The following is a 16,334-nucleotide window of genomic DNA, read 5'->3' as shown; positions in this document are numbered from 1 at the left end:
GCCATTCAACCCTACTCCTGACCTTCTCAGGGCCATTCAACCCTACTCCTGAACTTCTCAGGGCCATTCAACCCTACTCCTGACCTTCTCAGGGCCATTCAACCCTACTCCTGAACTTCTCAGGGCCATTCAACCCTACTCCTGAACTTCTCAGGGCCATTCAGAGTCGTAAAAGGAGAAAGGGAGAGCAGTTTATTGGTCTTGTGATGGCTTGTAACCATAGCTACTGTAAGTAGGGCGCTGTCAATAACAGAACTGTAAATATTGGAATGTGGTACTTTAGGGGATGTCTGTTTCCCAGGCACCTCACCTCAAACTGTGTGTGTGTGTGTGTGTGTGTGTGTGTGTGTGTGTGTGTGTGTGTGTGTGTGTGTGTGTGTGTGTGTGTGTGTGTGTGTGTGTGTGTGTGTGTGTGTGTACACCCCTGTAGCTATCAGCCTGACTTATCCCAAATCGAATTAAAGGTCCAAGTCGGCTGACATTTTGTTTTTTACACACCATTTACCTCCACTCTTTGTGTCCATCCTCTTTCAGACCAGGGTTCAAATACTATTCAGCATAATTTCTAATATTTCATATGGGCTTGATTGAGTTTACCTGGTTTACTGGACTAAACTGGAAACCCCACCCATCTGGCACTTCAGACAGACTAGAGCAAAGTTCAATGTATTTAAGATTTTTAATAGTATTTGAACTTTTATTTGGTGAAAATTCACAACCAATCAAATGTATTTATAAAGCCCTTCTTACATCACCCGATGTCACAAAGTGCTGTACAGAAACCCAGTCTAAAACCCCAAACAGCAAGCAATGCAGATGTAGAAGCACGGTGGCTAGGAAAAACTTCCTTGAAAGGCCAGAACCTAGGAAGAAACCTAGAGAGGAACCAGGCTATGAGGGGTGGCCAGTCCTCTGTGCCGGGTGGAGATTATAACAGAACATGGCCAAGATGTTCAAATGTTCATAGATGACCAGCAGGGTCAAATAATAATAATCACAGTGGTTGTAGAGGGTGCAACAGGTCAGCACCTCAGGAGTAAATGTCAGTTGGCTTTTCATAGCCGATCATTCAGAGTATCTCTACCGCTCCTGCTGTCGCTAGAGAGTTGAAAACAGCAGGTCTGGGACAGGCAGCACGTCTGGTGAACAGGTCAGGGTTCCATAGCCGCAGGCAGAACAGTTGAAACTGGAGCAGCAGCACGACCAGGTGGACTGGGGACAGCAAGGAGTCATCAGGCCAGGTAGTCCTGAGGCATGGTCCTAGGGCTCAGTTCCTCTGAGAGAGAGAGAGAGAGAGAGAGAGAGAGAGAGAGAGAGAGAGAGAGAGAGAGAGAGAGAGAGAGAGAGAGAGAGAGAGAGAGAGATAATCAGAGAGAGCATACTTAAATTCACACAGGACACCGGATAAGACAGGAGAAATACTCCAGATATAACAGACTGATCCTAGCCCCCCGACACATAAACTACTGCACCATAAATACTGGAGGCTGAGACAGGAGAAATACTCCAGATATAACAGACTGATCCTAGCCCCCCGACACATAAACTACTATGTACTATTGTGTAAAAATGATGCTGAATATAATAAACTACATTCATCAATCTGACTCCATTATTATGTGACTAAACGCAACAGGCCCTGTGGATCTAGAGACTCTAGTCAAGGCCTTCCTTCCATCACCACTTAGTAGTGTGGCTATAATGAACATGGGTCTATCTTGTACCAATTATTAAGGGACTCGATTGTTCTTACTTTTTAACTCTGCATTGTTGATTAAAGGGCTCGTAACTAAGCATTTCACGGGCAAGTGTAAACCTGTTGTATTCGGCACATGTGACAGATAACATTTGAGTTGAGATACAAATAGCTAACCCTGGCGGCCAATGTTCTAGCATTAATGTATTGAGGCAAGTAGAAAAGGGATGTCAAGGTGGAACCCAGACATATGCAGTGTGTATAGTGTATAAAACAACTACCAATAGACCTGCTAAATTATGAGCCTATAGTCATTCAAAGACTTACTGTGTGAAACGAGGAATGCATTTACCCAATTAAACTAATAGGATTTATTCGTTATGAAAGAATGAAACACTCAAACAATGACATGAAACACATGACACATTACAGAATACACTGAGTAAATGACTCTCGACTAAATAAGACTTAACGTGGTTACACATCATCTGATACACACAGGAACCCGCTAACAACTTCTCAAAATATGAGCAAATTCACTGTCCTTTTAACCAAATTCAAGCAGGAAGTCACCCCCAACCTGAATTAACATTCCGTAGCACTTTGCTAGTAAAAACAACAGACAGGAAGAACACATCCAGATTCTAATCAACTCAATTTAAATAAGAGAAGCCCACCTCTGTGTCGCTCCTCTTCGAACTACCCGCCGTCCGACGAACAGAATAACACCGTTTCTCTGTAATAATAAATCCATAGCACTTACAGTACAATGAAACATATCAAAATTCATAGCTATTTATGAACTCTTGAAACAATTCAAAATACGACAATTGAATTCACATTTAATGTTGTCAGTGACCCCAGGACTTCCGTGGGAACATCTCATCCCAGAGACTGCAACGGAGTGAGATGGAAATGTACATCCATCCATCCAGACAATGCCATATTGAATCAACACGTCACCTATCTCTGCCAACAGGGCTCTCTGTGTCAGTGACCTGTTCCAGCAGTCCCAGCTGAAATGGAATGACCTGAGGAGAAAGGGGGATACCTAGTCAGTTGCATAACTGAATACATTCAACTGAAATATGTCTTCCGCATTTAACCCAACCCCTCTGAATCAGACAGGTGTGGGGGGGCTGCCATAATCAACATCCACGTCTTCGGTGCCCAGTGGGTTAACTGCCTTGCTCAGGGGCAGAACGACCGATTTTTACCTTGTCAGCTTGGGGATTCGATCCAGCAATCTTTTGGTTACTGGCCCAACGCTCTAACCCCTAGGCTACCTAGAAGGCTAGGCTTCCTGAAACCTGTGCTTGTTCTGCCAAATTGTAACACATTACCAAATTGTAACACATTGATGTGAGCTCATCTGCGTTCATGTGCCGAATACAACAGGTGTAGACGAGCTCATACCAGCACTCAGTCAAGCACTGTAGCATTCATTCCAGGTGGAAACTTCCTGCACTCACTGGAAACTTTTGACATTTTTCAAGATAAGATCACGATCAGCAAGTTTTTGCAATGTAGTAAAATCATTAGGGGCTGTCTTGTTTTAGGCCCTTTGTGGAACGAGGCGTCATGGACGGCTTGACCTAGTTTGTATGATAGCATGACTACACAACTAACGATGGTACCGTATTTTCCTTGTCAGGAGGGCGAGCCCATCGGTAGCAGCATCCTCCAGCTGGTGGTCACAGACAGAGACACCCCTCAGAATGGACCTCCCTTCACTTTCCACATCGTGTCTGGGAACGAGGACCGCCACTTCCACGTGGACCAGGGAGGTCTGTTGTCCATCTCTGCCCCTCTGAAGAAGAAGATCAAGCCACAGCACCTACTGAAAATACAGGTAACGAATCTTCCTGTAATAAAACGGATCCCTGCATGCAAAACATATTTACCTGGTTGTAATCTGTTTGTCTGACGTCTATACGTGCCCACTGGTTATTTGGGATGTGGAAATGGAGTATAACTTTATACCTACATAGTACTAGCAGATACTGATTCATGCCCTTACCTCAGGTGACAGACAGTGGACACCCTCCTCTCTCCTCCATCTGCGTGGTGAAGATCAACGTCACTGAGCAGAGCAAGTACCCTCCTTCTGTGATGCCCCTGGAAGTCTTCATCACCACCACAGGAGACACTTTCTCCAACCGAGTCATAGGCAAGCTCCATGCCTCCGACCAGGACCTGCACGACATCCTAAACTACAAGCTGGTCTCGGAGTCTCCTGATGGGGGAGACCCAGGGCCGAGCTCAGGCCCCTCTGGAGGCCTCTCCAGGTTCTCTGTGGATCTGGTGGATGGGAAGATCTGGGCCGATGAAGACCTGAAACCTGGTCTCTACTCCCTCAATGTCAGCGTCTCCGATGGGAAGTTCAGCGTGTGGGCTGGGGTGAAGGTCCATGTGTGGAAACCCACCCAGCAGGCACTGGACGCTGGGCTCACTCTGCAGCTGGCTGGGCTTTCCCCGGAGGAGTTCCTGGGGGACCACTGGAGAGGCCTCCAGAGGAGCCTCAGCACAGCCCTGGATATAACCAGGCAAGACCTCCACCTGGTGAGCCTACAGCAGCAACCCAACTCCCTGGTCCTGGAGGTTCTGCTGCTATGGAGGCCGCATGGTGGAACTGTAGAACCGTTACCAACCAACCGGCTGGCAGGGATCATCGCTGACATAGAAGACTCATTGGGACTGAGTGTTCTCAAGGTGCATCATAATGGGTGTGTAGGGGCTGAATGCCCTCCTAGAGGATGCAGGAACTCAGTCCAGATGAGAGGGGAGAGGCTGAGCCATTACGCCACAGCCAGGGCCGGCTTCATCACCCCACAACACACCTGGGAAAGTGTCTGCCCCTGCAACGGTAGGTGTAACTGAGGTGGTTTGGTAGCTAGACAAGGTTACTTATCAAGCTTGTATGAGACGTGCCTGAGACGTGAAGAATTGCAGAATTAGCTCGCTAAGTCAATGCCTAGGCTTTGGATTACTTGGCTAACGCGTACTTTGAGCACACAGTAGACCTGGGATTGAACCCTATCAGTCAAATAGTCTCCTACCTCTCTATGATCACAGTAGGAGCCTGAAGTCACCCCCTTCATGATCTAACTCACTTCACATTCCTATGGGGATTAGCTGGGTGCAGCTGAGAGCTAGGGGCCTTCAGGATAGTGATTATCTGCTTGTTGTGGGTCTTCTTAGTTACTGTTGTCCGCCTGGCAGACATATTTAGTGGAGGTATTCCGTTGAGGTTATCACCTCTTTAGTTAGCCTGTTTTGGCTAAACCCAAAGCCTCAACAAACCAAATATCGCTAGGAAAGCGATGTGGAAGATCTGAGGCTGAAACAAAATACATGAGGGGATTTAAACAAATATTTGTATTTTTATTTGTATGAACTTTGAACGATTCCTACATGAAAGTCTGTTTGATCAAGCATATTTCATTATGAGAACACATTTGAGTGACTATTCCTAATTTGACGGACAGATAGTCATCCAAAATGTGTGTTTTTAAATATTAGTCCTACATGTTAATTAGACGTGTTCTTGATGAACTCATACAAATTGCATTTAACATTTCCCACTGTTTTTCCAACTTCAGAGTCTGCTGTGAGTTTTGACGGGAAGGGCTATCTGAAATACCTGTATCTGGAGGAGGAGGAGAATCAGAACTTCTGCCTCTCTCTTCGCATCAAGACCTTCCAGCAACAAGGCGTTATCATGGATACCAATGCAACTAACTGGGGGAGTTTGAAGGTATTGTAAAGCTCACATGCATTCAGTACTATCAGAGATGAAAAAAACACACGTCCTTATTTGCTTTTGCAGTCTCTCGTAGCTCATTCAATCAGTTCACTTTGATTTACAGCCCATTGTACATCAGTGCTTTACGGTATCATGTATTGCACTACATTATTATCAGAGATCATAAAATCAACACATTCCTTTCCCTTGGCAGTCCCCCCTGTACTGTAGCAGACATTCTAAATGCCTGATTGCATATCAGAGGGCTGTGTTTATACGGAAGAGAACATTTCAGTGTGGATTCCAGGCTCAATCATAGTAGTCTCTTATCATATTATTCCCTCTGCTGGCTTTGTCTGTGTCGGTTGATCAATGGGACTTTTAACTGATTCAACCACGTTGTGGTGAGGACTGTCTCCATCTTCATGTCCCCGTTTCCATCAGTTCTTTCATAGCCTGGTCCCAGATCTGTGTGCTGCCTTGACAAACTCAATACCCTGCGTTTAAATAAAAAAAGGACCAGACACTTGTGGAATTGAAATGTAGTTCAAGACTTAACCTCTACGGGATCTGTGTCCCCTTCACCCGCGGGACAGTTGAGCTAATGTAGGCTAATGCGATTAGCATGAGGTTGGAAGTAACAAGAACATTTCCCAGGACAGACATATCTGATATTGTCAGAAAGCTTAAATTCTTGTTAATCTAACCGCACTGTCCAATTTACAGTAGCTATTACAGTGAAAGAACACCATGCTATTGTTTGAGAAGAGTGCACAGTTATGAACTTGAAAATGTATTAATAAACCAATTAGGCATATTTGGGCTGTCTCGATACAAAATTTTGAACCAAAATCGTTCATTGGATCAGTCTAAAACATTGCACATACACTGCTGCCATCTAGTGGACAAAATCTAAATTGCGCCTGGGCTAGACTAATACACTATGGCCTTTCTCTTGCATTTCAAAGATGATGGTACAAAAAAATATACCAAAAAACACAATTTTTTCTTTGTATTATCTTTTACCTGATCTAATGTGTTGTCACGGTTGTCGAATGGAGAAGCGGACCAAAGTGCAGCGTGTCTGTCGTTCCACATTTTATTTGCACTGTGAAACTATGCAATACATAAATAAACTGAATGACAAAAACAACAAACTGTGACGCAGAGGTGAAACATACACTGACTCAAACATACACTGATTTTGGGAGATCATCCCAAACAAAACCAACATAGAAATACAAAACTAGAACATGAACATAGAAATAGAAAACATAGAAAAACACCCCCTGTCACACCCTGACCTACTCTACCATAGAAAATAACATCTTACTATGGTCAGGACGTGACATGTGTTATATTCTCCCACATTCGTTTCAAATTTCCACAAACTCCACAGTGTTTCCTGCTTCAGGTCCTGAGCTACAGGCAGTTAGATTTAGGTATGTCATTTTAGACAAAACATTTTTTAAAGGGGCGGATCCTTGGTTTATGAGTTGACAAGAAATCCCAAAAACAGATTTGGTACGTAGGATAATTGTTGCTGGGTTTGGAATGTTGAGCTAGATTGGGCTTAGTGCTGACGTAGGTTAACCACATAAAGTTTAAAGGGAATATTAAATGATTGTATATTTTGATGAGATAGATAAAGAGTCCTCAGATGAAACTTCTTGACCTGCACTGGAAATACACGCATGCAACACATCTCCCAATGGATTTCTCTCCATTTGTGTGACATTGAATACACGTAATAGATTGAATATTCAATTTGTTCACGCTTGAAACATAAAAAGTAGTATTCACTTTTTCCATTCTTAGTCCTACCTCTGGGTTTTAAATTCGGCACATGAGTCCCTTTTATTGTAAGAAAATTGCTTCAAATGGAATTGAAAACATCCAAGAGTTGACTTTTCTTTTTAGTTTCTCTCCTCCCCCTTTACTTCACAGCGGCTTCGTCAGAAGATATTACACCATTGATGTGTTTCCTTTGAGAGTTAGGCTTCGCCGCAACAAATTCTTATCAATTCCCAAATCTCATCAGTATTCTGACCCAAAAGAAAAACGGGAGAAGCAGTCACATCCATCCTTTAGAAACTTCTGGAATGGAAATTCAGTTTAGGACCTACTCACTGATCACCAGCTAAATGTTTTTCATGTATTCCTCATCTTTTAACTAAATGACCTTTTGAAGTAGAAATGATTTAGCCCATTTGAACAAAAGCGCTCCGTGACAAGCCTGTGGAGAAAGAAGAAAAGGTGACTTGTCGGTTAAAACCACTGTAGCCTTTAACAGCTTAGCTCTATTATTATCAAGGAGAAGCATGCTAGAAAGACACTGTAAAGAAGCAGATAGTCTTTAATCCTACTAGTCACAGTGGCTGTACAGGACACCTTCTGATCATAAACATCTCCCGCGGGGAGCTAGCCCACCTCCAGGGCCCATAGGGCTCCGGTAAAAAGTAGTGCACTACCCCATAGGGCCCTGGTAAAAAGTAGTGCACTACCCCATAGGGCCCTGGTAAAAAGTAGTGCACTACCCCATAGGGCCCTGGTAAAAAGTAGTGCACTACCCCATAGGGACCTGGTAAAAGGTAGTGTACTACCCCATAGGGCTCCGGTCAAAAGTAGTGCACTACCCCATAGGGCCCTGGTAAAAGGTAGTGTACTACCCCATAGGGTCCTGGTAAAAAGTAGTGCACTAAATAGGAAATAGGGTTCCATTTGGGACGCAGGTGGTATACACACTGAACACAGTAATTCGATTTTTCATTAACTGGAGTTGATTCACGTCAGGTCCGTCTGGTAGAGTCTGTACGTCAGGTCCGTCTGGTAGAGTCTGTACGTCAGGTCCGTCTGGGAGAGTCTGTACGTCAGGTCCGTCTGGTAGAGTCTGTACGTCAGGCAGTCTGAGCTGTTGGAAGTATCGTACCTCCTCTCACCAAAACAAAACAGAGGGAAGTGGATCCTTTTATTCCCACGTTAGCTCCATACTGAAGCATCAGCTGAATCAATTTATTCACTAACGGCAGGTACGATGTTTAACTTTCATGCCGTGTAGATTTACATCATGGTAAACAAGTAGTTTAATTTGTATCGTTTAGCGTAAACTGTAGTGTGTTTATTTAAATATATATATTATTTAATCTTTATTTAACTAAGCAAGTCAGTTAAGAACACATTCTTAGACCAGATAGTGAGAGGTATATTTCACATTAAGATCTGTCCTGTGTGGCTTTGGGTTGGTACCAGAGTTGGGTAAAATACATATGTGAAATGACTTTCAAATACTTTGCTGCGATTTTTTTTCCCCGGTAGGCCAACAACTGAACCAATGGAAAAGTCACAAAAGCAAAGCTAACTCTGAGCTAAATCAAGCACTTCTCAAATACTCTCTAATATAGGTACAGTATAACTGTTTGACATAGCTTATGTATTTGACTCAGGACAGGCCTGCTTGGTACAGGGTTACATTAGCGTGGTGAGTCACTCAATACTGTAGCAGCATCAGCGGGGTGTGACATTTGATGGTGTTTGACACTACCGTACAATCCACTTGCTCAAGTAGAGGACATTTCATTGCTGGTGTCACGTCCTGACCAGTAGAGGGAGTATTTGTATTATATATTTGGTCAGGACGTGGCAGAGGGGTATTTGTTTCATATGGTTGGGGTTGTGTGTATTATTAAAGGGGTGTTTGGTTTATGTAGTCTGGGGTTTGAGTATATGTTCTAGTGTTGGTTTTCTATGGTTTTCTAGTCTGTCTATTTCTGTGTGGTTTGTGTTGCTCCCGATCAGGAACAGCTGTACGTCGTTGTTCCTGATTGGGAGTCATATATTAGATGCTTGTTTTCACCTGCCGATTTTGTGGGTAGTTGTCTTTAGCACTGCTGTTGTGAGCATAGCCTGTTAAACTGTCCTTTGTCGTTCTTCGTTTTGTTATTTTTTTCCATGCTCTCTGTGTTTAATAAATATTCAAGATGAGCATCCACATTCCTGCTGCGTTTTGGTCATCTCTACCCAACGACACACGTGACAGCTGGGATAAGTTCTTTCCTCTTCTGGCGCACAGCTTCAGGATAGTCCTCTTTAACTAAGATGTACGTTCCTCTCAAATTCTTGTCTCTTTCCAGAACAGCTATCTTACAGAACTGATGTCCTCTCTCAATGACTTACAGATTGCTCTCATCTTGCTGTTCTCCTGTTTAAACTCATCGAGCTGACCCTGGGAGAACTGCGAACTGTTCTTCAGGTCCTGGACCTCTCTGGTCAGACTGTCCATTTATTAGTTGAATCCACCAGTATTTGGACACAACACTTGAAGCTATTTTCTTGTTGTAACAACTGTTTGTAGAACTCTTTTTGTTAGTTTGAAAGATCCTTTATCTGTGATAGAACACCACTGTCCTCAATGGTATTCCCACCGTCTTTGTTATGGTAGCAACGTAGGCTATGCTGTTACTCCTCGCAGTTCCAGACAGGGCAGGTCGCAGGCCAGACAGAAACAGCAACAAACAGCAGGGATTCAAAGTCACACTCAAGAGACAATCTGTGGTACTAGCCTCAAGGGCTCTGGGCTGTGTAGAAGTTGCTAAGGAAACCTGGCTAGCTTGATAGCTAGCTAGAAGCTAGGCTAGCATCTGTGCCAACGAGGGAACAATGAGCTACTTCTCTGGAGTGAAATAGACCTGCTATTGTTCCTTGTAATACAGTGATCTTCCCACACCTTAATGTGATATATATTGACAATGTTTTTTTGACAATGCTTGCCACCAGAACTCTTGGAGATAATGTTATATATTGATTTAAAAAATGACAATGCATGCAACCGGAACTGTTGGAGATAATGTTGGGTTGGAACAGCTGAGATGGTGATAATGTCATGTTGGAATAAGCTGAGATGGTGATAATGTCGGGTTGGAACGGCTGAGATGGGGATAATGTCGGGTTGGATGATGCCGTGGATGGTCTTGATGTTTGAAATGACCTAACGAGCTGCCTGTCTTAAACTACAGGTCAATAAAAAATGCAACCACTAAAATCAAATGTGGTGTTCCACAGGGATCGAGTCTTGGTCCTCTATTGCCAGTTTATACTAATGATCTGCCAAATGTATCAAACTACAATTAAAAATTGGATGTAATAAATGTATCACTAGTCACTTTATGCAATGCCATTTTATAATGTTTACATACCCTACATTTCTCATATATATATATATATTGCTCAAAAAAATATAAAGGGAACACTTAAACAACACAATGTAACTCCAAGTCAATCACACTTCTGTGAAATCAAACTGTTCACTTAGGAAGCAACACTGATTGACAATACATTTCACATGCTGTTGTGCAAATGGAATAGACAACAGGTGGAAATTATAGGCAATTAGCAAGACACCCCCAATAAAGGAGTGGTTCTGCAGGTGGTGACCACAGACCACTTCTCAGTTCCTATGCTTCCTGGCTGATGTTTTGGTCACTTTTGAATGCTGGCGGTGCTTTCACTCTAGTGGTAGCATGAGACGGAGTCTACAACCCACACAAGTGGCTCAGGTAGTGCAGCTCATCCAGGATGGCACATCAATGCGAGCTGTGGCAAGAAGGTTTGCTGTGTCTGTCAGCGTAGTGTCCAGAGCATGGAGGCGCTACCAGGAGACAGGCCAGTACATCAGGAGACGTGGAGGAGGCCGTAGGAGGGCAACAACCCAGCAGCAGGACCGCTACCTCCGCCTTTGTGCAAAGAGGAGCAGGAGGATCACTGCCAGAGCCCTGCAAAATGATCTCCAGCAGGCCACAAATGTGCATGTGTCTGCTCAAACGGTCAGAAACAGAGTCCATGAGGGTGGTATGAGGCCCGACGTCCACAGGTGGGGGTTGTGCTTACAGCCCAACCGTGCAGGACGTTTGGCATTTGCCAGAGAACACCAAGATTGGCAAATTCGCCACTGGCGCCCTGTGCTCTTCACAGATGAAAGCAGGTTCACACTGAGCACGTGACAGAGTCTGGAGACGCCGTGGAGAACGTTCTGCTGCCTGCAACATCCTCCAGCATGACCGGTTTGGCGATGGGTCAGTCATGGTGTGGGGTGGCATTTCTTTGGTGAGCCGCACAGCCCTCCATGTGCTCGCCAGAGGTAGCCTGACTGCCATTAGGTACCGAGATGAGATCCTCAGACCCCTTGTGAGACCATATGCTGGTGCGGTTGGCCCTGGGTTCCTCCTAATGCAAGACAATGCTAGACCTCATGTGGCTGGAGTGTGTCAGCAGTTCCTGCAAGAGGAAAGCATTGATGCTATGGACTGGCCCGCCCGTTCCCCAGACCTGAATCCAATTGAGCACATCTGGGACATCATGTCTCGCTCCATCCACCAACGCCACGTTGCACCACAGACTGTCCAGGAGTTGGCGGATGCTTTAGTCCAGGTCTGGGAGGAGATCCCTCAGGAGACCATCCGCCACCTCATCAGGAGCATGCCCAGACGTTGTAGGGAGGTCATATAGGCACGTGGAGGCCACACACACACACATACTGAGCCTCATTTTGACTTGTTTTAAGGACATTACATCAAAGTTGGATCAGCCTGTAGTGTGGTTTTCCACTTTAATTTTGAGTGTGACTCCAAATCCAGACCTCCATGGGTTGATAAATTGGATTTCCATTGATTTTTTTTGTGTGTGATTTTGTCAGCACATTCAACTATGTAAAGAAAAAAGTATTTAAGATTATTTCATTCATTCAGATCTAGGATGTGTTATTTTAGTCTTCCCTTTATTTTTTTGAGCAGTGTATATATACTGTACTCTATATCATCTACTGCATCTTACCTATGCCACACGGCCATCGCTCATCCATATATTTATATGTACATATTCTTATTCATTCCTTTACACTTGTGTGTATAAGGTAGTTGTTGTGAAATTGTTAGATTACTTGTTAGATATTACTCGGAACTAGAAGCACAAGCATTTCGCTACACTTGCATTAACATCTGCTAAACACGTGTATGTGACGAATATAAATTGATTTGGTTTGATTTGATTGATGTGTTTTGTTCTCTACCACTGTCTCTATTTCAGACTGGTGGGGACTCTGAGGAATAAAAGTTTACCAACAATGAACACTGTTATATTATCTTTCACAGCTGATGGACAGTTTTATCAGTGTGTATATAAGCAGAGTTCTACAATCTTCCACAGCTGATGGGCAGGAATTTTGATATTTTGTATTTTATAAGGATCTTCATTCGCTGTTCCAAAAGCAGCAGCAACTCTTGCTGGGGTTCACACAAAAGTTGATGTTCATGTAAAATATATACTGTCTTAGGTGTGTCCACAGTGTTAGGATGAGCAGTGTTCTGTACGTTTGTGCTTATGTTTTCTCTTCTGTTGTCTTCCACAGCTGATGGGTGGAGAGTTGAGGTTCATGTACCTCTGTGGCAACACACTCCCGGGTTCCCTGCATGTCCACGCAGCCCCAGTAGTATCAGACGGGCGGTGGCACCACGTTCTTCTGGAGGTCAACGGTACCATCCTCAGACTCACCCTGGACCACAGTCACTCAGCTCAGCTCGTCCTCTCTAAACCCTGCCATCTGATGCAGCCCCATGGGGCTCTGATTCTCGCTGGCCCCCCTGGTCCTGGTTCTTCTCCCACCACCACCACCTCTACAGAGACCCAGACCAGGGCCCAGACCCAGGCACATGGCTTGGTGGGCTGCCTGGAGGCTATGGAGCTGAATGGGGAGCCCATCAGGACAGAAGAGAATAAGGAGTGGAATGGGCCTGGGAGGAGGAGGGTGTTTGGGGTCTACCAGTGCTGTGTCAACCAGATCAGGACGAACAGCTGTGACAGTAACCCCTGTCTGAATGGAGGAATCTGTGAGCAGGAATCAAATGGAGGTCAGTTTCTTAACCTTGGCATACTGTATCACTCCCCAATAGTGTCAACCTCTACAAACAACACAAATAGCATACTGTAAGCCTCTACCCACAACATTCAAGGTAGCAACAAAGCCTACAGGTTTAGAGAAAACCTCACTGCTGTTTATGGATATAAGTTCAGAGATGTAACTATACTTATGGCATATTGTCTAGTATCCCTTCAACAACATCTGATTTTTCCATCTACGAGGGTGGACATTCAATAACCAATATGAAAATAGAATGTTGAACAAACTAGTGTTGAAACAGATTGGAGGAGTCATCTAGTCTATAAAATATTATCATAATTGTTCTACAAGGAAGTTGAAACTAGTGTAGTGAGGTGCAAACTGAATAACCAGACCTCAGAAAAACTGGATGGAACCAAACTGTCTTTACAAAACTCTCTACCCTATATTCCACTTTTTGAAATAGTTTGTATCCTATCCTTCATTACCATCCCTCTGCTGTTACTGAGAGAGTAAGAGAACTGTCATGGTGTTCTAGAACATAGGCTGATCTCTCTTCCTGTTTATATGTTGGTTTACCCTCCAGGGTTCCCTGCAGCTGTCCAGAGTCCTTCCATGGCCCCCGCTGTGAGCTGGACAGCAATCCCTGTGCCTCCCAGCCCTGTGCCCACGGTGGGGTGTGTGTGCCAAAGAGTCAAGGTTACATCTGCAACTGCCAACTGAATATGGCTGGAAGCAGGTATGTCTATCTCTCACATAGCTGTCCCTCCCTCCCATCCCGGCAGCCTCGGTATAAACACATTGTTAGTTTTCCCCCCACACTTTGCTCCGATGACGTCAAGAAATCAACTTCATTTACAATGGAATTAGTGTTCACATGTCTAGGACAAAAAGACCCGTACACTATTATGCTTCTAATACCACATTTTTATTAAATGACAAATAGTGTTCACGTTTCTCTCATCTTTAAGACCTCTCCACCTACCAAGTAGTACAGTTGTTCTGGTTCTTTTTGATTAGTCATGGAAAATGTTACCCACGGTATGCTCCTAGTCTTATTGGCTCAGGGGATGATTAAGCCGAATTCTGTTTGTCCTCTTTCCTTCCTTGGAAATGGAACTAAAAGTGAAATGCCTAATTTTCGTTCTCTGCAAGATAATGGACAATAAAGTATTCATCTTCTTTAGGTGTCAGAGCCTAATTGACAGATGCTCTCCCAACCCGTGTCAAGGAGGGTATGACTGTACCTTCTCTGGGGGCTCCATCCACTGCAACGCTCTGCCCCAGGTATTGTACCATGCTAAACTACAGTACCCATAATTCTCTGTGTAACATATCTGGTTTTAGTAGGTGTAGGGTGAAGTTGCCCGTAGAACAGGGGTGTCAAACTCTGCAGGTTTTTCCTTTCAATTAAGACTAAGCTAACCAGGTGCAGGGAGTTCCTTACTAATTAGTGACCTTAATTCATCAACCAAGTGCAAGGGAGGAGCAAAAACACAGACACTCGGGCCCTTCCATGGAATGAGTTTGACACCTGAGCCCTAGACGCTGATTTTGGGTCAGTTCGGCATTTTACCAGTAATGGTAAGGTTAGAATCCGGGGAGCGGGAGCTGATCCTAGATCTGTACCTAGAGGAAACTTCAGCCCTGGAGTGTTTTAGTAAAGCCAGGGCCGGCTCCAGGCATAAACAACGGAAGTGGACGCTTAGGGCCCCAGGGTCATTAGGGGGCCTACAACACATATATAAAGTCGGGTCTCAAACTTTTTGTTGAGAGTTAGAATAGTACGACACAAATTTGGTTGTGCATCAGCAGTTTTTCTCTTGTTATGTCAATCACTGACAGTCTCAACTAGCCATGTCAGCTAACAATTTTTAGATTGGTAAGTTAGTCTAGCCAGTTACTTGTAGTCATAATACCAACAGGGCACGTGCCCAGTGGCCCTGACCTCCAGGGGGGCCCAATTGATTTTGTTAGTCACTCAGATATCGGGCTGGCCCGGCCTTAACTAAATCTAACCAAATGGTGTCCCATCTTTCCATCAATACAGCTGTCCGCCGGGCTGGGCTACATCGAGATCGTGGAGATCTGCGCCAGCTTGACAGGGGTTTTCTTCCTGGTCGGTGTTTTCGTCTGCGTCCGCAAACGCTATGTCCAACAGAAGAAGAAGCCTGTCTGTGTTCAGAACTCCAACGGTTACTTCCAACCCAGTCTGGCCAAATCCATGATGGCCAACACTCCAGAGGTCAGCCCAATGGAGATGAGCACGCTGATGGGTTCTGGTAATGACCTGGATAACAGTCCCTTCAGATCTCTGAAGCCTCGCAGCCAGATGGACCTGGGGCTGGGGTCCCAGGTAAGCCTAAGGGCCGGGAAGCAGAAGCCACAGGGGCCTGTGGTGTGCAGTGTGGCCCCCAACCTCCCTCCTACACCTTCATCCATCTCTGACAATGAGTCCATCAGGAAACACCACTGGGATCAGGACTATGAAGGTGAGTTCATTGAATAATTGGAGTAGATGATAGCTGTCTGAGTTTTTACATTTATTGATGACTGTGGTAGTAGTTTACCCGACATGCCGTGGCGGTCTTCACTTTATCCAAAAATAAGTGACAGCATTTAATTGACTTGACAGATGAGACACCTAAAAGGACAAGTGTCTGAAGGGGAATGATCTGGAGGATATAACAAAACATTATTCATATTATACTCCTTCTCACTTTGTCCTTTAGATCAAAACAATGCAGGTTACTCATCCATACATGAATGTAATCATTATCAGTTGTGATACATACAGAGCGTGTGGCTGTGAGCGATAGTCTGGTCAGGCAGGCAATTCCTGCAGAGGATAAGTTACTAAGGTGTCGATTTTGAATAGGTTTTTCCATCACTCAGAGGTTAGAATACTTTACCTACTGTTTAACGAGGTTAAGGACTTTTATAACGAAAGGACACTTTTAACATTGGTGTGAAAATCCATCTGAAAACAATGGCGTTTATACTGA

The 16,334-nt window shown here is 44.4% G+C and overlaps 1 protein-coding gene across 1 annotated transcript in view; it reads left to right on the top strand.

Annotated features, from left to right (window-relative positions):
- The window catches only part of LOC106604189 (protocadherin Fat 2), a 75,647-nt gene extending 60,077 nt beyond the window's left edge, over positions 1-15,570 (top strand). Inside the window, exons 21-27 of the mRNA XM_014198621.2 lie at positions 3,351-3,548; positions 3,722-4,562; positions 5,299-5,453; positions 12,841-13,339; positions 13,916-14,068; positions 14,517-14,616; positions 15,380-15,570. Of these exons, the coding sequence (XP_014054096.2) occupies positions 3,351-3,548; positions 3,722-4,562; positions 5,299-5,453; positions 12,841-13,339; positions 13,916-14,052 (1,830 nt within the window). The 3' untranslated portion in view covers positions 14,053-14,068; positions 14,517-14,616; positions 15,380-15,570. The remainder of the gene's footprint in view (positions 1-3,350; positions 3,549-3,721; positions 4,563-5,298; positions 5,454-12,840; positions 13,340-13,915; positions 14,069-14,516; positions 14,617-15,379) is intronic.
- The last annotated feature ends 764 nt before the right edge of the window (positions 15,571-16,334 follow it).

This window comes from Salmo salar, chromosome ssa05 (genome assembly GCF_905237065.1).
Source record: "Salmo salar chromosome ssa05, Ssal_v3.1, whole genome shotgun sequence".
Taxonomy (NCBI): Eukaryota; Metazoa; Chordata; class Actinopteri; order Salmoniformes; family Salmonidae; genus Salmo; species Salmo salar.
This window is presented reverse-complemented; position numbering and strand designations above follow the sequence as displayed.